Source organism: Ambystoma mexicanum, chromosome 12 (genome assembly GCF_040938575.1).
Source record: "Ambystoma mexicanum isolate Mex_15411 chromosome 12, UKY_AmexF1_1, whole genome shotgun sequence".
Taxonomy (NCBI): Eukaryota; Metazoa; Chordata; class Amphibia; order Caudata; family Ambystomatidae; genus Ambystoma; species Ambystoma mexicanum.
Window position 1 is genome coordinate 41,260,113 of NC_090936.1, and position 22,162 is coordinate 41,282,274.

The following is a 22,162-nucleotide window of genomic DNA, read 5'->3' on the forward strand; positions in this document are numbered from 1 at the left end:
TCTTTGCCAAGACCCTGCTCATCATGATGAACGGAAGGAACGACTGGAGATTGCCCTGCCAGCTATGCAGAAATGCATCTGTACCTAAGGCGTCTGGATCTAATCTCCAGCTGAAAAATCTGGGCATCAGGGCATTCAGTCTAGAGACGAAAAGGCCCACACATCCACTATCTTCTGGAAAATGTCCCTGTTGCTGGTGTCCGTAAGATGCTGGAAATTACAGTCCGCCACTATGTTGAGTTTGCCTGGCATGTATTCTACTGTAGCTGATATCCTTTACTCTAGACAATGATGCCAGAACTCCTTTGCTAACTCTGCTAGGATTTTGGATCTCGTGCCCCCACCAGATGATTTATGCAGAGAACTGCTGACCCGTTGTCCATCTTGAGCAAGATACAGCAGTCTATTCTTTTGTAAAGCTTTGATGGCGAACATCCCAGCCAGAAGCTCGATACAATTTATATGAAGATCTAACTCTCGGGGCCCACTTTCTCCTGTCTCTACGGCCCTGCATCTTGCCCGCTCATCCTACTGTGCTGGTGCCTGACTCTACCACTAATTCCAGGACATCTCCGAAAATGGTGCATCCATTCCGTGCTTCCATGTTGCGGAGCCACCATTGGAGTTCCGTCCTCCCTTCCAGGTCTAGCGGAATCATCTGGTGGTATTTCAGACCCTGTTGAAGGTGTCTGACCTTCAATCTCTGCAGGGCCTGATAGTACAGAGTCCCTGGAAATATGTCCTGAATTGATGAGGCTAGCAACCCTACAATTCTCGCTACCATCCTGAGAGATTCGACTGTCTTCCTGAGACATACCGTGATCTCTTTCTTGAAATCCAGCACTTTCTTCGCTGGGAACTCAAGAGTCGCTGACTTGGTGTCCACTATGAACCCAAGGAAGTTGATCCTCTTCCTGGGCTTGAACTCTCACTTCTCTAGGTTGATAAGGAACCCCAGGGACACCAGGAAGTCCTTCAATCACTGAGTCTGCTCTACCAGATCGCGTCTGTTGCTTGCTAGGATAAGAGTGTGGTCTAGATACACTATGGCCCTAATCCATCTCTTTCTATGATCGCTGCTGTGACGGGTCTCATCAATTTGGTGAATGACCACAGCGCTGAGGAAATCCCGATTGGCAGAATCTTGAATTGCCAAACTTGGTCTCGCCACCTGAAGCTGAGGCATGCTCTGTTGTCCTGTGCCACTGGGATCGTCAAGTATGCGTCATTGAAATCCAATCAGGTGAGCCAATCGTCCTTGTGGAAGATGCCCCTGAGGAGGTGAATTCCCTTCTTTTTGAAATGCCTGTACAACATACACTCATTGAGTTTCTTCAAATTTATAACGGGCATGACTTTGTCCTTCCTGTGGACCAAGAGCATGTTGTTGATGAAGGAGGCTTGTGCTAACGGGCTGTGCTCTATGGCCCTCTTCTCGCTAAGATGGCGCAATTCAGTGTTCAGCAGCTGTGCCTCCCTTTGGGACAAGTGCATGAGACCAGGTACACAGGTCTGCGTGGGACTCTGTAAGAATTCTAGCTTGAAGCCCGCCACTGTCTGCAATACCCAAGCATTGCTAGATAGCATACGCCAGTGTACATATGGAGAGCGGTTCTCCCCCTCACCGGAGGGTAGGCATGAACGGTCAGTCTCACCTGTTTGCGTATTTTGGTATCTGCCATAGGACCTCCCTCTGCGCCCTCTGGTATTTCTACTGCACGCCGGGAAGAATGAACCCTACTGTCTGGACTCCCAATATTGAGCCCTGGACCTCTGAGGACCTTTTTGAGAAGATTTCCGACGATCTCTGTAATGGCCAGGCCGGTCCTGGCAAAAAACGTTTTTTGAGAATATCTTCTTGATAGACGACTGGGCCTTCTCCAGAGCAGAGTATGTCCCGACAAATTTCCCCATCTCCTTAGCTAACGCCTCGCCGAAGAGGAGGTCTTGAGCCGCTGCACCGACCACATAGGACTCTAGGTCCCCTAGTTTGGCATCTATCTTAAGAAACATTCCTTTGCGTCTCTCAGAGGATAGGGCACAATTTGTGTTGCCCAAAAGACACACCACTGTCTGTGCTTTGAGAAACCTGAAGGTTTCTCACCTGCTAGACCCAGGAGATCTATCGTCCAAGTGGCTGTTCTTTCCGCTTTTCCTGGTCTCTCCGTCTTCCTGTCTTCCCTCTTCTCTCCAGTTTCTCCGGTGGTTCGCTTCTTTCTCATGCAAGCTGTTTACCTCATTTTGTGGCTTGCGCCACTGCGCTTGTCCCTGGTCCCACTTCACTGTCTCCTCGGAACAAGCAGCCGCTGCTGCGCTCCGACGGAGCCTGGTTTCTTCTGGGTAGCCCGAGTCCTACTGTCCGGCTCCTCTCCACCTGATACCCCTGTCTGGTACCTCACAGAACAGAACCCACATCTCACCATACCTGCCCTGCTGACAACCCGATGGATACCTACAACCCATTTTACATATGAGGAGATTGGCTCTGAAAGAGGAGTCAGAATTTGGCATCTACCTACTCGATCCAGGTTTGTTTTTGTGCCTTTTGGCTTTTTCCCTATGCAGGGCCGTCCCGGGAGGGTCCAGCTGACTGCAACGTTCCTAATCTTATTCTACTAGCGGATCACCTGGACCGCGAAACACTTGTCAATGAGTATAACAAAATCATGCTATCCACCCTGGACAATATCGCCCCTCTAAAACTTAAACCGAGTAAACCCAAACCCCACCTAAACGAATGGTTTACCCTCGAACTAAAGGATCTTTGACTACTTAAGAGAAGCTGCTCCCCCTCTCTATACAAAAAGGAAATCCACCTAGCCAAGCAAAACTCATTTAACAAACGCATATCTAATGCTAACTCGAGCATGAGGGAACTGTTTACCATTCTCAAGGAACTAGAGTCACCCATCCCCATTCCGGACACATGTTCCAAAGATAAAACATGGTGCTCTGATATTCAACAAGCACTATCAAACAAAATAACCATGCTCCAACAGAAAATTGCCAAATAAATGCCTCTATCATTCAGCCACCCCATACCAACAACCTACAGACCCCGCTCCTAAGGAACTGGGCCTAGCTGTACGATTTATGTTTTCCAAAACCTCTATCCTTGAGGTGGAGAAAGTTATCCTCTCTCTTAAGTCATCAAACTGCCAGGGTGGCCCATGCCCGGCCCAGCTCATAAAAGATGCTGCCAGGGATCTCTCCCCTTTCATCTCGAAACTTGTCAACGCTTCATTCACGTCCGGCACTGTACCGACTAATCTAAAACAATCCTGGGTACTACCCTTGCTCAAAAAGCAAACCCTTGACCCACTTATACCCACAAACTACCGTCCAATCACAACAGTACATTTTCTGCTTAAAATCTTAGACAAAATGGCTTATAACCAAATACCAAAATGTTTGGAACAACATAAGCTCTTAGGAGTACGCCAATCAGGATTCCGACCCCAACACGTTACAGAGACCACCCTCATTGACTTGAAAGGACAAATAGATGAGTTACAAGACAAAGGAAAAAGGGCTTTCCTCCTGTTGCTGGATCTTTTGGCTGCATTTGACCCTGTGGACCACAGGGTCCTCTGCAACCACCTAGATTCAGCGGGACACTTTTCTAAAGAGGCTATAACCTGGATCGAGTCTTTCCTTAGCGACAGGACCATGAGGGTGTTCTCCCCAGCAGCAGCAGCCGACCCGATCCTGTGCAGAGTTCCTCAGGGCTCCTGCATCTCCCCTACCCTATATAATATATTTACCAAGCCCCTTTTTGGCGATCTAGTCCTTCTTGGTATCACCTACACTAACTACGCAGATGATACTCAGATTCTCCTCCCGCTTTCTGGGGATTACAACAAGGATTTGGCCTTGGTGAATATGGTGTATATCATCATTCAGGCATGGATGGCTACTCATGGTCTATGCCTGAATGATGACAAAACGGAGTTCATCATCCTAGGAACTCACGCTAAAGTCAAGAAACTGAGCCAGGGCTACACCTCATTCGAGATTGACCGTAATATCATCAGGGTGTCCAAGGAATTGAAGACCCTTGGATTTTATCTGGATTCTACCCTCTCTTTTGACAAACAGGTGAAATCTATGGCATCTGCCATAGTTTACATCTGTAAACTCATCAGAGCCGGCAAACATTTTCTCTCAGATAACAACTGCATTATCCTAGCTAGAGCCTTGATTCTATCCAGGCTTGATTACTGTAATGCCCTCTACATTTGTGCTAATGAATCCATCATCCAAAGAATCCAAATCTTACAAAATAACACCTTGCGAGCAGCTCTTGGTGTGTCTGAAAGATCACACATTTCCAGGATCAGGCGCCATAATAACTGGCTGTCCACCCAAAAGAAAATCCACCAAAAAGTGGCATCCCTTGTTCACAAAGCCCTGAACAATGCCGCACCAAGCTATCTCACAGACAAATTCCAAAAGAGAAACTCCACCCGACCAGCAAGAACCTCCAATGCCAACAGCCTTATCATACCAAGATTCAGACTAACCAAGGCTGGGGGAGATAGCTTCCAGGTACGAGCAGTCCAACTCTGGAACCGGTTGCCCCACCCTTTACGGGAGGTGCAGCCCTTTCTGATATTCAGACCTAATTACATCAACCTGCTGTAATCCGTAAATGACTAGCCTACCAGCTCCTATTTAAACCATGACACCTACCAGTGTAGATATTTGATAGACCCTATTTTACTACCTATGTGTACATTCTTATCTTTTCCCCGCTGGTCAGGGACGCTTTATCCTACCAGTGCCTGAACATGCTGTCTTCCTTGTAGTCTGTATATATTCTGCCTACATGTAACGTGTACTTGACTGTATACATCTCAAATGTGTGTATTTTGCTATCTATGTATCCTGTAATTGTACCTAAGCCTTGCTTGTTCTGTACTGCTGCGCACAGCTACCTTCGGGTTTGGTGCGCATTATAAGTGAATAAAACAAACAAACAAACAAACAAACAAACAAACAGTGGCTTCCTCTCGTGGCAGGCCTTACTTACACAAAAAAAGGAAGCCTGTGGAAGAAAAGGAAGAAGCAGCCAGAAGAAGACATCAGCTCAGGAGGAGGAAAACTACCCAGTTGACAGTGGAAGTGGGACACAGAGGGTTGAGACGTGGTATCCTCTTCCCTGTAACACCCTTTCCCACACAAACACTTTTTTACACTGTAACGGATAACGGACTGACACCAGAGCCGTTTACCTGTCCCAAACACGGGTCAGGCAGAGTCAGGCAAATGACAATGATCACGCACACCTGATGACCCTTTACCTTCCCCACAGGGATAAAAGGCGCAGCACGAAAGCACACTTCCAGCTGGGCAGGGCCGAACGCACGAGGTGCCAGCTACACGAAACTGGCAGTTCAAACGGAGATGGAGAAGGAAAGCGGTGAGACCTGGAAGGACGACGAAGGGGGCACTGCTCTTGCCCTTTTCACCTCAGATCCACAAAGCATCTGAAAGGTAAATTTTAAGAACGAGAATTGCAGCCAGCGTGCGAAGCAGCAGATGTCAATGATACACGGGGCCTCCTGCTTTGATAACACAGGCAGAGAGGCAAGCTGGCTACTGCGGTACTATCCTTGACTCCAGAGAACAAAGAAGCCAACGGGTTCCGCACAGCAGGTGAGTCAGAGAAAGCTGATAGTAAACCAAACTGTGTTGATCCCAAGGTTGCAAGTGGCAACATTTTCAAAACCAAAGAATCTGAAAGATAAATAACTTGTGTATGTGAATGCACTTGAAGGAAAGCCCAGTTGAGGTCAAGGTGCAGAGGGGTCCGGCACCAGCTGGTTGCTTAGTCAAAAGACTCTGACCGAGATCTATTCTTTGAATCTACAGGAACCAGAAGCCCTAGGAAAGGGTGGTGTGAGGCGTCAGAGTGGTCCTATAAGGGTTAGGTCAAATTCCTTATACAATCAAAGTCTCTGACCCGTTGCCAGAGGAAAGGTAGGGGAAGGGAACCCCGCTTTCCACTATGATTGTGAACTGTGATAATATGCAAGTGTGAACCCAACAGAGGGATGCAGAAAGAAAGCTAGGAGAAGGAAAACCCCTGCTCTCTGATGAAACAGAGTAATATATGAACTGTATGAGGAATAGATGAACTGTGTTGAAGAAATGCTGTAGTGAACCTGACGCAGTGAGGCCCGTTTTTGCAAGTAGGATCCAAGCTCGGCAGAGGGAGATCCCAGGGACAAAGAGCAATCGCCCAAAGAACTTTTGTTTGTTTGTTATTTCAGAATCAGCAGACCTTGTAAGACAAGAGACTTTTGTCAGGAAAGAGACAGCCTCTGAATGGGGTTTGATATCATTTGAACTGCAACTGTGAACCTCGTACTGACAAGGCCAAGGAGGGTGCTGTGCTCGAGAGTCCCGCCTTGTCCCATGCTTCAAATGTGGAGAAGGGAGACACAGCCATACAATCCTGACTCATCATTTGTGAACACTTCTTTCTTTGCTGGCAAACATTATCCCACACTATTTTGGAATTTAGTAGTAATGATTTGGCAATAGTTTCTTTTTTCGTATAGGCCCTTTTTATATCACAAGACGCCACTAGGACTGCCTTATTGTTATTTGATGGTCGTAGCATGCTCCCATCTTAGATTTAGGTTTAGATTAGGCATTTATCTCACCCATTATAAAGTTCAATAAACACCCTTGAACTGTGATCACTTGTGTCTGTCTTTACTGTTGCCAGCATGAGTTCCTTACAGTACCCAGTTAACAAGCATGTCTGGGTCCATTGGCTCTCCTGTGTCTCTGGCCCTTTCGGGCCAGGTCCATGTTCCTGGCTACTGGGCCTTTCAGATGGAGGAGCTTCACCTGGCAGCTCTTCCAGGACCTGTCCAGCCCTCTACGGAGGTCTTTCGAGGATTTTGTCAGAAATGTAAGCATGTGTGGATCAACCTCTGGTGCTTCCGCTATCTTTCCCGCCAACACTGGACTAGGGCATTCTGACCACATGCTGAGCCTCGTCTCCTTCTCCAGTGGTTTCCTTAACCTTTGCGCCATGTACAACACCAGTCTAGGTGATGGCTGTCAGTCTGAAGATTTCGGGTTTCTAATGCAATCAGGGTAAAAAATATCTGATACTTTTGTATCTGGCACCTCAACATGTTTTTCTTTCCTGGTTTTCTTCTTGCACTGGATGGGCACTGCAATCACCTCCAGGTCTCTCATCAACTGTTGAGGCATCAGTGTCCAATGTCCTATTCATATCCCCTATATTATCGTCCCCTGGGGAAGGGGGTTGGAGGCATGGCACCGCTGATCTCTGGAGAAAAGCTTCTTTGAATTTCCCGAATGCGTCGGCTGCCTCTGGGGCTGTTTGGATGCCCCTGCGGTCTATACCCGGGGCCGTAGAAGAGACCTTTCTCTTCCGAATCAGTTTATTCCCCAGTTTGTCACCCTATGATTGGGACTCTATTGCAGGCACGTCTTTTACTTTCCCACTCTGATCCGGTTTGTTATGGCTCTCCAACAGGGTTTCCAGAGTGTCTAATCTCTCCTGCAGGGGCCTAACCCCTTGGGCCACAGCCTACACCAGTGAGTCTCCAGCACCTTCTTAAGACTGAGCACCAGGTCGCTCTTAGGCTCTGTGCCCTCTTGGCTCTCCTCACTCCAGGCATAGTCTTCCATGGTATCTTCTTATCAGCTCTTGCCTGTGAATGGAAACTTTGTGCTGGTGGTGCCGCTGCCTGACTCAGCATGCTGAAGCAACACACCCGCTCTCACTGAGAAGAGCGTATCACTATAAAGATTTCTGTAATAATTACTTTCTTTCTAAAAGTGTCCTTTATTATAATTTTTTTGTGGGCGGCATTAGCTGATTTATTTTATTGATATCTTCCTCCCAAAGGTACAGCGTCTATGTCCACTGCCGTGCCCTCCGACTCCTGTACTTGATGCAGCGGGGAAGCTGTGCCGCACTCTTGGGCCTCTGCACAAATTAAGCGCTTGTGCACGGTCTGCAGGAGTTCCTCAGCATGGCTCTGTGACATGCAATGCTTCGCGATGCGTGCCTTTTGCGTCGCATTCGCATGCACAGAAGAGCTGCACTCTCCTCCCGGCTCGCCGGCATATCTCAGTTACGCAAATTGCATTTACTACGTATTATGAGCATTATGCAACATTCTCACTACCAGTACTAAGATTTTAAACTGCTTAAGAGTAGAAAGAAAGGAAGATGAATCATAATGCTCGCCTCCGGTCTTGACATAGAATCTGGTGACAATGCGTGGCTTTGTCACGAGCGATGCTATGTGTCATGCGCCTGGGCAGAATTTTGCTCTTGCTAGGTCACCTGCCCAAGTAAGAACACAAAATGTCCACATGTACTTGTAAAAAGTTTTCTCCTATAGAACACTAGAGGTTGGCCCCCCCAGTCTTAGGATTTTATTTAGGGCAACCTGCTTGTATCTGGAAAACAGATTCCTTCTTGCAGAAACACAGGCTTAATTTCCCAGGTATGTCCACTCCACTGGAAGAGGCAGCATCATATGTGTGAAACACTGCATTTCTGCATTGGGACAGCTTTACAAATAATAGAATGAAAATGAAAATGTGCTCCCTCAGGTCAAGAGTTGTCCAAACTTGTGGTGCTTCTACTGCATTGTCAAATTGTTATCTTAATGTACTTTACTGTGGTGGGCGGCAATTTAGCTGGCACCGAACACACTCTTTTTTTCGTGCATTTTTAAAACCTATCATAATCTTGATGGTGTTTGCTAAAAGTATCCCAATGCTTCACTCAGAATAACATCCGACTATGCTGCTCCGATGATTCCTTATGAGAGTAAAACACATCTGCCGGCTACATGTGATTTCAACAAATTAATTTTCAGAGAATGCTGGAATAACAGAAATGTTACAACACTAAATGTCGATTTAAAAAAATAAGATTTTAGGGCCCCCCCCCAAACGCCCTGTTTCCCTATGCTTTTACTCCCACCTCAAACCCCTCCGCACCCGTTTTGTGTATGAGCGCGAAACAAATAAAATATCATATCGTAACCCTTTACCCCACCCCTATATACATTTTAAACAAAAAATTCAATATTTTTCATTATAACGTTTTAATTATTACAGCATTCTCTATAATTTAATTTATTACATTCACTGCATACCCACCTTGCGATTGTCTGCACCCTTGAGAGCTTGCTGCCTTGGGTTGATAACCCTATCTATAAACTGGAGGAGAACTTCCAGAGCTAGCTACTTGGGAGCGCTGGGGAGTATGTGACCTGCTAGTTGAAATGGCCGTAGTCTGCTATCAAAGTGTAAGAGACATCAATCTGTCTTAAACAAGATTAAAGAAGTTTATGTACATTCTAACTTAAAGGCTTTAAATCTGCATTACTTACGCATCAAGTCTTGGCCTTCCTCAATGCACAGGTTGAGCTTGTTCAAGTTGTTTAGAGAGTCGACTGCATAAAGCTTCCCCTCTTGATCCTGGGTGAGCAAATCAGACGATGCAGTCATTGTACCTAGGACAAGCAATGATGCAGAGTGAAGAGCGGGCACTGAAAGAATGCACTTACAGGCAGAGTGTTTAAGGGGACGCTTGCTTCTCAGCTAATGTAGGGAAGGAAATGAACCTATAACACCCCCCTGCCCACTTTAGGGTGAGGCAAATCCCATGAGGATACCTGTGATGTGCCAGGGGGAAGGAGGCGTACTAAGAGACCCTGCACGGCTATAATATTATCGAATTGTAGATGTTTAGACTTAGTGCTTGCATATAAACAGATGCCATTTTGTAGCTCTGGCAGAAACATAGGGCCTGCATGGCAGTGCGTTAGACACACGCTGCATACCTGATGAAGAAACCTAAATAGGCCCAAGCACTATTGGGAGAGAACCGTGCGCTGCTAATTTCCACAGAAACCCTCCTTTGTTCTAAAACTGTTGCCAATGCGTTTATCCCGAGAAATAATGTATCCTGCAAGGCCATGAGACAGTGCTAGGCGCCTCGCTGTGTGTGTTATCACAACCAGGCCAGAGTGAGCATCTGACCACCACCCAGCCAACTACAAGTTATAGCCCTACAAATGTCTGAGTCCCAAGACCCCTGAATTCCAAGATACCAGCTGACCACAGGCCCCCGTCCGTAAACCAGCCAATCATAAAAGATCTAAGAGAATGGTTCCCGTATCGGTACTTTACAGTGGCATGATTTGCAATGCAAGGTGCGTGGAGGAATACATTATAGCTCAAAACCGAAGGTGGAAGCCTTAGAAGCCGTACGAGGCAGCTGGGATGAGTGAAATGTGTGCGGGTCAGAGTGACCTTAAGCTTCCCCCTGTACCAATCCTTGATCATGCCAGGTGCCCTGTGTAGTAATAGAGCAGCACTGTTAGAATAATATAACTAATTGTCTTTTCGGCCTTGGTTCCCTGTAGACGATGAGCCCGGCTGGCCCCACGTCATGGAAGACAGATGGACGGGGCTGGGGCCAATGGCCTGGCATCCTCTATGGAGTAGGCCAACCATGCAAAGGGTCGCACCAACCAGCCACGTGGGTTTTACTGTATATGAATGACGATGTGTCCTCTTTTAAGATCTTGCTTGCACTCTTTTTGCTCAGAAATGTCCTCAGCAGCAGAGTTCTTTGCTAGCACATCTATTTTGTGTTTAAAACTAGTTATCCTTGCAAGAATCTCTTGGCCTTTTTTCCGTAGTGGTTATTTGTTTGTGGTATGAGCGTTTAGGGGTGTGCCTTCAATTGGTGACCCCAACATGATCCCAGTGTCCCCCGTACCTGTGGAGGTGTCCAGGCTGCTTCTCCGAAAGGGCTGCACCCGCCTACAGCGACCAGTCCCGAAAAACATGTATTCCTGAGTGGCCTTGCAGGAGTCGTCTTTGCAGAATTCCTGCCTGCTCTTTGGAGCGGAGCGCGGCTCTGAAGAGAGTGCAGGCCGGTGTTGTTGGAACCCTGCGACCGAGGAGTTCGGGTGAACACGCACACATGAGTATAGCTTGCAAGTGATAACAAGTTGGGGGCAAGTGTATGAGAGAGTGCGAAGAGCATGAATGTGCAGAGAGTGAAATTGTTGTTGTGGTATGGGTAGGGTTTGTTTTATTTTTTGATATTATCAATTTTTTAAGTAGAATATTAAGGAAAGGAAAATTGAATGCTAGGGAGCCTCCCCGAGTGAGGGGATAAAATGGTACCACAAACATTGTATAGTGGACAAAAAAAGGGAATAAATAGGAGCCCCGCATAATTAGTGGTTCTTATTTTAGCTTGTTATTTTAGCTTGTTTTGTTTGTGTTTTTATTGTGTAGGGTGGAGGCCCGCAGAGGGGCATTTTCTGTGATTAGTGGTGTGAGTTGAGTGTGTGGGGTGTGAGAGAGGGAGGGGGGTGCGAAGAAGGGGGTGGATGGAATTGTTTTTTGCCTTTTTGTTGGGAGGAAGGGAATGACAGATTGACTTTTTTGAAGGACAGCAGCAGCGTGCGCAGTGCGTTAACTGAGGCGTAGAGATAGTGAGGCACACAGAATATTACAATGGGTGGAGCGATACCCATAGAGTATATGTATAAGCCACTACCATTGTATCGGGACAGAATTTAGAAATTTCATAAACAGTGGGTGACTCAGACAAGAGGAGGGGGGATGCCCCGCTCGTGGCCAGAGCAGGGATCCCATAACAACAAATATTAGAAGACGTGTCTACATTTTTAACAGCTAGGTATAAGGGGAAACAGTAACAAAAAAGGAAAGAGATATTAGATCTGTGGAAGATGTGTGAGGATACAGAAGATCTTGGGGGAGGAAAGCACAATGTGAAAGCATTGATGATTGTACAGGAAAGGGGGCAGAGCGCAAGCAGAGCACGGGGGGATATATCCATTTACAGCTCACCCTGCAGCAGGTTACACCAATCTGACCTATAGGTCTACTGCAGCGACAGCCCCACCATCCAGTATGCATCCTCTCCGGAGGTCCCAGCATATGCCGATGTCAATAAGAGAGACCTAGAAGTGGCACTGGCAGTGGCAGGGACAGGATTGAATATTTTACGAGCAACACAGGTTGAAGTAAAGCCCAATAGGCCAGCAGAGCAAGGGTCTGATGGATGGAAGACGGGAGACTTTTTGTTCAGGGTAGATAACAGAGGTATAAAAAGCATACATTTAGAGAAGGAAAGGCAAGGAGACGAGAGGGCAGACAGCCTGGGGTATGAGAATTTTGGGTCCCGTCGAGGAGTGGAGGACGGGTGGAGTGCATTTGATGGGTACGAAGATGATGACGACGAGGAGGCAGAACAAGCACCTGAGCCACCTCTTGTGAAGTTTGTAAGAAGGCAGGTTAAGGAAACAGGTTTGGCCGGATGACAGTGTCAAGGAAGAGAGGAATTGGAAAAAGGACTGATGGGAGTAGGACAAGGATGCAGATGCCCCTTATACATAAGGGCACCGGCAGACTGCACTATGTGCCATGGGCACAGATGGATGAAAACAATTTGATAAAGGCACACCCGCTCCTTACGGCGGGTGCGGGCAAGTGGATTTACGCATTTGAAAACCAGACCACCGGCGATATAAAGAGCTTAAATTGTTGCTGCATGGGTTTTCTCACCTAACATCAGGTTGATTCGGGCAGTAGGTGCAATGGTCACAGAAGCGCGAGCAGCAAGCACGATGTGATGCAGTCTGCAACGGTCCCACGTGGGCAGCAGACTGCTCGATTTGTGATTCCTTCCTGGAGCAGGGGGAGAATGGCTCCAGCCCACTCCACCATGAGTGGAAGATGAATAATGGCCCTTGGAGGGGCAAACAGGGCCCTTTTCTGCGCCCTTTCATCTGTCAGCCAGCTTCCGCCTGCCGGCTGATCGTATTGGTTGAAAAGGTTTCAGTTGCGCGCCCGCCATGTTTAAATAAGACGGATCAAAGGACAATGTGATGCTCGAACTTCTCAGATGGGCATTTTCAGAATAAATGCTGCTTAAATTGCGAAAGATGTGATACAGTCTGCAACGGTCCCACGTGGGCAGCAGACTGCTCGATTCGTGATTCCTACGTGGAGCAGGGGAGAGACAGGCTCCAGCCCACTCTACCACGAGGGGAAGATGAATAATGGCCCTTGGAGGGGCAAACAGGGCCTTTTTCTGCAGCCTTCGTCTCTCGGCCGGCTAATCACTTCCTGTTGTAAATAATCTACCTCTGAGAAACGCTAAAAAGATAAGACCTCACAGAGAGGGCCTGATCAGCCCTGGATGTTTGTATTTGAGGGGCGTGAGGCAGAGCAGGGAGGCATGAGCATTTGTGCCTTGTCCATATGTAAAATCCACCTCTAATTGCACTCTTTAGAAAATATTTAAATACTGCTTTTAATTTTTAAAAGATGTACACCTTTTATACTCTGACCGCAACATTAGAGAACATGCTCTTCTCTTGTGTTATTTTGCGGGTGTTCAAATTTTATTCCCGCCTTAGCCTAGACACCCATCACCCAGGATTTACATCATGCTTTCCGAACAAATAAAACAGAACAAGGGTATCAGGTCAGTACTTATCAGTTTGAATCATGAAACGTTCTGGCAGAGTAGGCGAGGCTTCCACGCGGTCAAAGATACATTCTATTTAGGTCAGAGTCCCACTGCTAAGTGCCCATGAGAAGATCTGAAACTGGCCCATAATTGCCATCCTAGCCTTATAATTTTCAGAAAGGGCCTTGTTTGGCCAACTCAGTGAGATGCAGCTTGATTCCCTGGGCATGGCATGCAAGGCACCCACATCTGAGCATATGCACATTTAATTAGGGAGACACACTGAAGCCAACATGCATTGGCAAAGCCAAAAGCCTAGGCTTTTGATTAGGCATGGATAGGTATTTGCCAGGCACTGCCATACGCATACCACTTGGCCATAAGATGGGAACAGCTAAAAAACAGTGTAACTGGGCATCTGATGGCGTTACCTGGCTAATGTCTGTCTAATACATATATGCCAGCCATAACTGTTGGCTTTGTGATTGCTTGTTTAAGACAGGACTTCAGTGCAAGTCACAGAGGCATTGACACAGATATTGCTTATAAAATTAACTGGCTGTAGCTACACATTAATAGAATGCTATCACACCAGGAGTTCATCTACAGAGGCAATTAAATAACTAAACACTCAAAAGAATGCTTAGATATAACACTGGCAGGCCCTATACAGCAACACATTTGGTGTTACTTTATGATAGAGCTTGCTGAAAGAGTTCCAGAAAGGTTAGGTTTTGGTGATGAAGCATTAACATAGACATGGCTAGTCATAGGGTGGGTAAATGAGCAAACACACCCATAGGATGTGTGTTGCGCCTCATATTTTATCTCCATCTTCTGTGTTCCACTGCATGAGTTCTGGCTTGTACCTAATCAGCAAAAGTCTCAGAATCAATTATAACCACCGTCATTGCTCGGGTCAGCCTTCCATACCATTGTTTGTAAATCAGCCTTGACTCTGTGACTAATGTGAAAAGCCTTTCCCAAACTGCTAGAACACAGGGCCTAAAGGTTCATGTGGTTAATTGTGTTCCAGTGCAGAGGGAACATGGCCTAGCAATTGAGATTGGACTGCAACTTTTGGCGGCAGCACCAAGAGTAATTTGCTAATGGCTTGTCCCCTTCAGTAATGGCACAGACATACTGCAGAATTTTGGCATGGAATATTGTGCAGAGCAACGGTAGTGTTAACATTTAATACAAAACCTTGGATTTATCACTTTCTGATTTTTACGACACTCTCCCCTCCAGAATTACATTTTTGGTACTACCAACCTCATCTTTTCACTTACACTCAAGAATTAATGCAGCAGAATATATACTTTCAATGTCATTTGTGAGGGCCCGCAGTCAGTTGAAGCACCTTCTGCAGAAATCTGTATTCAAGGAACTTTACCTGTCATTTACTGTTTGATATAGTTAACCATTTTATTAAGCATGATGTTAAAAACCACTATATTCCCACAACAAATAAACATACTTTAAATTACAGAACCCAAAATGGTGATTTTAGGTTTGAGAAAACAGATTTTGGCAGCCTATCTTGAATAAGTGTGCTACCTCACTTAGAGGTGGTAATGACCCTTCTCCCTGGTCATTTGTGCTTTCACGGCTGTTGGGGATAAATCATTGTCTAGGGCAAGCAAACTAATCCTGGCTGAGCTTCCGGCAGTTTAGCCTCTCAGAATGATGCATCTGACATGGGCGCATGTGGTCATTGGATTGTCATGTAGAAAGACGTTTTAGCAGTGGATGCATGACGATAGGGAAGGGCTCTGTTGTTAATACATTGCCATATCCCCATACCTGTGTCCATGGGTGTCTCGTGAAGATGACTGTGCCCAAACCTTATCTGGCACTTGTGCTTTCTCCACTGACACCCACTTCTGAACAGTCACTGTTCCTTCCAGATGCATACATGCTCATGTGAAGAAGCTGTTGAGCAACTGTTTCTTTTCTCATGATGCCTCCGCAGCATGCTCAACCAGGGTCGGTGGCCTTGTGGCATGTATGCCCCTGAATACTGTGACGTTCTGCAACACTCATAGATTATGTCACACACAATGTGGGGTGTGTACAGGAGCACCTGAAGCTGGACTTCTTACCACCTATGGCCCGCACAATAATGTCTGCTTTGACCTAGTATACTGTATTGCAACTTTGCAGCTGCGCACTGGCAGGCCATCGGTAGGGTGTGAGGAGGAATGTGCTTAGAGAGTAACCAGCATCACCTGTGTAATGAAGGACATGGTATGTGTTAGTGAACATTGGGTGTTCCTTTGTGTCAGGTTAGAGATGTGAGCAGATTGCCTTTGAGTGGACCCTGTGATGGTGTCAATGTGCGTGCATGGTCATGTGACCATTCACCCATGTGTAAATGTGAGGCTGCATGTGTCTGCACATATGTAGAGTGCTCGTTGCTACTTACCTAGCAGCCGCATGCCCCTGTAGTGTCCAGCTTCCAACTGCGCACACAGCCTGGAAAACCTGAAGGTGTGGATGTAGTGGATGGAGCTTGTGACGTGGGCACAGACATCCGTGAGCATGTCACCGGCATCAAATGGCGGTTGCACATTCACAGGGGTGCCATTTCCGGGGCACGTACACAACAGCCTGTGGAGGGCAGACATGGAAGACGTCTATGGCATCAATCGCCAGGGGGAAACCTCAGCAGGAGACTCCCAGTCTCCTGCACAGTCCCCCAAGGCTCCACCCTGTCACCAATCCCCTTTAACCTTTGCATGAGACCTCTGGCCACTCTCCTCAAAGATCCCAATATTGCCATCCATCAATACACATGAGAGTAAAAAGCCCACAAGACATCAGTCGCCTCCATGATTACCGAGCCATCATCCAGTTCTGGATGTCGACTGCATACCTCAAACTTAACTCATCCAAGACTGTATTTGTCCCCATCGATCCACCCATAGACGTATTTACAACAAGGCCGAATAGACCTAGGTCTAGGGTGGCAGATTGCCAGAGGAGCAGCATTTTATTGCAGTTTATTTTTAATTTACTAGTTGTCATTTTTTTAAAATAAAAAGCCAACTTTGTGTGTCTGGCTGATCCACAACACTGCGAGTAACTATGAGCTGTTAGCAGTCATTCCACTCTGATAACTAAAGTTTTTGATGGCCAAACTTGTATATATGCTTTATATTTACAAAAGCTTTATTGTTATGGTGGCTTTTGTTTTAAACATTAAAAAAAGAAAAACGTGCTTTAGGTATTTATTGATTCAGTCATACAACTCTCATAGACATATATTATAGATATAAAGCTCTTTGGTCATTCTTATCTTCCCAAAATGCTCTTTAATATGCAAAACAGCCAAACTCTCATTGGTTTTATTTGTGCCACTTCACATTATCTTTGGAGTTCTTTCTAATCAATACACACATACACTGTGTTAAGCAATCACTTTTATATTCAAATACACAACATGCATTTTTTAAACCATTGCAAAAATTAAGGTTTTCCCTTCATAAAAGTGAAGGATAAAAATGATACATAATATTACAATATTAAATGCATGCCTGTGCTTAAGTCAAGCAGAGAGTTCCCACAGATGGCACTAAAAGGATATTCAGAGCAAGCACTAATTTCCCTCCCCGGCCCCACATTTCAGAGGTCTGTGGCTGCCCAAAAGGTGCAAGCACGAAATAGATCACAGAGAAGTTAAAATGGCGAAGAGTAAATCTGAATGCGCGTGTGCATCAAGAAACCTATGAAAGGATACCCAAAGCCGTGGAAGGGTGAGAACAGAAACGGTGTGCCAAAGGTACACACTGTTTCACAGCTGTAAAGCTGTCCCATAAAGATATCCATTCAGCCATCTTTGCAGAAGCTGCTCAGTGCTAAGCAGGCAAATGGCATCTCTGCTGGGTTTATCATGTGTCTTTGATGACATTCTGCTGCACGCTTAGTACTACCAGGAGAATCGACTGCAAATTATGTCAAACAGTGCAAAACTGTGATGAGTATAAGTAATATTTACATTAATTATATTTTAGATACAAGATAGGACTTTTACTGTCAAACTGTACTTCAAACTACAGCAGGAAATCTATATATATATCCACAAATCTCAAAACCTTCCTATGCATTGTACAGTCCAACCAACTCTGCAGAGTTAACATGCATTTTAAATGACCTTAAACGCAAGCCCATAGCCTAGCCACACCCACAAAGGGAATATTGCGCTGGAACGCCCGATCCGTCGCTCAATTTTACTCTTGGAGTCTTGGGTATTTTGAACAATTGCACAAACAGCAATGATGTAAACAGTGTGTACCACTCCATTTGTTATAAACGGAGCCTGCATGGTGCAGCTACGAGGAATACTGTTGCTTCCCACACGTGAATGTTCAGGGTCGCCCTTATCCATTACTCCACCGCGTGAATGCGCACAGCCAAAGATTCCAAGAACCTTCTGCAACTGTCTTTACTGGGGTGTCTATATCCAGGCAGAGTTTACACACTTCCCTTGTGATTTTGCCATCATTTAATGGTGTTCCAGCCCAAGGGAATAGTGGTAAATCGCTGTAGAAGGTAACGTGCCTTATTTCCATTTTGCCCCCTGCTAACACCAGAGCTGTAACCATGAGAAGGAGGTTGAGTTATTTGTATGTAACATTTTTATAAGATGTGCCTGTACCACTTGCATATATTCTATATGTAATCTTTACCATTTGACAAGACCAGATGTAGACATTTAGTTATGTTGCATTAATATTGCAGGCCTGTCTAGGTGCTTCTCATAGAGTCACATCAGGCAATTTGTGAGAGAAACCAGATATTAGCATTGAACCCAAAATTCCTCATTCCAACCTTCTCCCACTTGTGTCCAGATTGCAGACAGCTTATGTTCTAATTGCTTCCTCTAAATGATTGCTTTCAGACCTAACCAAAAGTAGACAATTCACTGTAACAATTACCTCTAGTGGACACAACTGTAGAACTCACTGCCTTCTCCAAATCCTGGGCAGCAGAGATCTGAAAGCACTCTTTCAACTAACATAACATAGACGACTACAGGCTTGAATTAATAGAGGAAGCAATAACTTGCTAATCTCTGCAACCTTAAAAACATCCTTATAATGTTATGGAATCAAAATGGGAGACGAATGGGGGTCAAGGGGCATAGTTTGGTCAACGCGGACAGAGTTTGTTGAAGGAGTGGTATCTGGTGACGGTGCAGAGCCTGGCAGAGGTGGAGCAAAGTTGGGGGCGGGGGGGTGCATGCACTTACTTGGGCCTAGAGCAGCAGAAAGGCTAAATACTCCACTGGATTCGTCCACTAAACAACAACTTGTCCGCAATGGCTCAATGATATGTGCCTAGAAGGGTTTGCTGCACAGCTCTTGGATTCAGCAAATTCCTAAGGCCTGTCCTTCCAGAAACACATAACCAAGAAGGGCCAAACAGGCTTGTTGAAAAAATCCATCCATCGCAAAATCAAACCCTTGATCCCGCTGCAATATTTCCAGACCGTAGAGCAGGCCCTTTTGGTCTTACATCGATAAGGGAAATGCTCTCCTCACCGGGCCACAGCTGCTCACTTGGCCCCCCTAAAAGTAGTCTACGATGTGGCAAGCACATCTAATTACAGGTGCCGCGAAATGTGACCAAACCAGTCCTATGCAAACTACATGGGCTTCCTCTCCAGACCAGGATACTGTTCAAGACTGCACAAACCATGTACAAAGCAGTCACCGGTAGCACACTAGTTTAGCTGGCGGCTAAACCCACCCTCTGGAACTCGATCCTGGTATCAGCTTGGAATTCTCCCACATTTCTTCAATTTCACACAGCTCTCAAAACATGGCATTTTCATCACTGTGTGACCAAGGACTAAGCCCAATGGACACACATATCAACACAGAGAATTCAAGTTACAGTACTGTTAAAAGATGCCAGCCCGTACGCTATGCACACACTGTACATTGCTCTGCTGCTCTCAAGCTAGGTCCCAGCTTTGAATGGTAGATGTGGTGTGCCAACTCTCTGCATTCCTCCAGGGTTTATGGCATGTGGACATGTTGTTGGCTGCGTGCTATTATACTGGCCACTACCTGGTGCAGGAGGCATGACTGGGTGGCCTGCGAAATTGTTCCTGTAATGCCACTGGTCCACTTGAAGGATCTAGTGGTGAACAAATGCGGGGCAGCCAAGAGCTTCACATGTGATCCGATGGCATGTGAAGATGCAGTGCTGGGCTGGAAGTCACCCTCCCAATCCTGCAACTTGTGCAGGATGACATGCAGAGTGAAGCGAAAGCATTTCAACCAGGGCTTTAAGTGAGCCGGGGCTAGCCAGGGCCGAGCCCTGGCAGTCAACGAAAAGGGCTCTCAAGCCGAGTCCCTGCCGGGGCCCACCCCCGACTAGCCCCAACCACGCCAACACTGCCATCATGCAGCCTGTGTAGCCGAAGCGCTGCAATTGCACAGGCCGCCTGCAGGTGTCAGCACTTTGGAAGTACTGACACCTGCAAGCAGCATGTGTAAACGTGCAGTGCTTTGGCTACACAGGCTGCTTGAGGTCTCTGTACTTAAACAGCAGGGGGGCTGGACCCAGCTCTCGTTTTGTTTCTGAGGAAAGTCATCTAGCAGCATGAAGCCACAGGCTTTCCCCCTTGGCCCCCCGTCGCCTTGCATACCCACACATAATCATGTTGATTGTGTTAGGCACTGAGGGCCGAGGGGACAGGGATGGTATCTTTTTACAGGACATCTATCATAGATGTCCAGGAAAAATATCATGCCTGCCACCTGGACCCCCAGCGCCAACTGCAAACTGTTGGACTTTTTACCCATTAAAGTACGCCTTGAAAGGCAACATTTGAAACCATTATTTAAAAAAGAAAATCCTCCAATCTATATTACATTTCATGCAGGGCTCCAAATCCCCCCCCCCTTTCCCTCACCCCCTGGGAATGCAGACGTGCCCCCCTGGGAGGGCACACCCCACAGTTTGAAGACCTCTGACTTACGTCTTCCATTGTTGAGGGCATAAGTCCTCGTCAATTTTATTCAGGCTTAGTAAAACTGCCCCTTATATATTTTTTTTATTGTTTTTGTTTTATTTCAAACCTTTACAAAAGAAGATACAATTATTCAGTCCTATACACACATATATATATATATATATATATATATATATAGGGAGAGAGAGATACATACATACATACATAACATTTGAAAAACACACTGAAGGATAAAGTGACACTAAGTGTTCAAAAACAGGCGATCTCTGGAGAAGGGCATCTTTTAGGTGGAACACACATGCAGAACTAGCCAGGACAGTACAGGGTCATGTAACACATCCCACCCCAGCCAACCTGCAATAAAGCGAAAGCAACTCCACACACACGTGACACGTGTTGCTCTTATGCTCATCAGAGTACATGTCGTGCAGGCAATGCGCCTAGAAACAGTTCATGTTATGCTGGACGCGCTATAACACCCCCCCGCCCCCACCTCATTTAAAAGTAAAGAGAAATAAGTTTGAAAAAGTGCATATAAACAAGGTGAATTATAACAATGCACAACAGGCCTGCAGTTTCACTTTTAAGACAGCACTTGTCGCTGGGGATTTGTTTCTGGAGGCTTCCACGGTTTATTTTGACCTCAGCAGTTATGCAGACGGCAACGGGCCGCCCAGATTCGGTTTCGGGCCAGCTGACTGGCCCTGTCAACGAGCTTTCACGAATTAATCCGTGAAGTGCCTTTTTCCGCAGCAATAATGTGAAACCAGCATAATCCCTTGCTCTGGGAATGATGCGCTCTGTGTGTGCAGGGGCCGAGGGGGGTCTACATTACTGAGAACACGCTACCTGGACGAGAGGCTCCCGTGGTCATGTCTGCAAAACCAGCTGCCATTCAGCGGAGGGGGTATTGAGGAGGAACGTGTGTGTACACAAATATACATTTCGCGGGTTGGGGGGGTGGGGCAGAGTCTCTCACCATCAGAGAAGGGCATGTAACATACCTAAGCAGCGTTGCATGTAAGGAGAACACACTATGTTCATACTGTAAAAGGTAAAAGCGAATTGTCACATAAGCCCCGGCTGCGCCGTGTCAAAGCGTCCCTGCACAGGAAGCGGGCCTAGTTATTTCTGCATCGCTTTATAACGAGAAAATATCCCACTTACGCCGTCTCCGACAATTGCTGGTGACGGAATAGCCGGTATTTATGTGTTCAATGTGACGGAGCGTCAGAACAGGGCCTGGCTCGTCCGGAAAGCGTGGGCACCAGCCGGCTGCTTCAGGAGGGCAGGCCTGCAGGGCCCGCCATGACACACAGATGGCCACTTGCCAAGCTATCTTTAGCTGAACTGCAGTGAATCGTGGGGCAAGTTAGTTCTCACCTATCGCCTGTTCCCAAAATAGGCTCTGTGACTCAGTGCAAACTGCTCCACATAACCGTGTACCACTTAAAAACGTATGCCATTGTGGTCGCATTGTTCTAAAACTCAGCTCTTGGTCCATGGGGGCTGTACTCTGACTATGAAGGCCAGCAGTTTTTTTTTCTCCAAAGTCTTAACGTCCCATATAACTTGTAATAAGAACATCACTAGACGAATCGGCTGTAATAACTTAGTAGCCAGTGGGGGTGTGGGTTCGGCCT

At 46.4% G+C, this 22,162-nt stretch overlaps 1 protein-coding gene across 1 annotated transcript in view; it reads right to left on the minus strand.

Moving 5' to 3' along the window:
- The window catches only part of LSMEM1 (leucine rich single-pass membrane protein 1), a 41,840-nt gene extending 20,412 nt beyond the window's left edge, over positions 1 to 21,428 (minus strand). Inside the window, exons 1-2 of the mRNA XM_069627910.1 lie at positions 21,369 to 21,428; positions 9,402 to 9,524 (exon numbers count right to left, since the gene is read on the minus strand). Coding sequence (XP_069484011.1) covers positions 9,402 to 9,524; positions 21,369 to 21,414 — 169 coding nt within the window. The 5' untranslated portion in view covers positions 21,415 to 21,428. The remainder of the gene's footprint in view (positions 1 to 9,401; positions 9,525 to 21,368) is intronic.
- Positions 21,429 to 22,162: the final 734 nt, after the last annotated feature.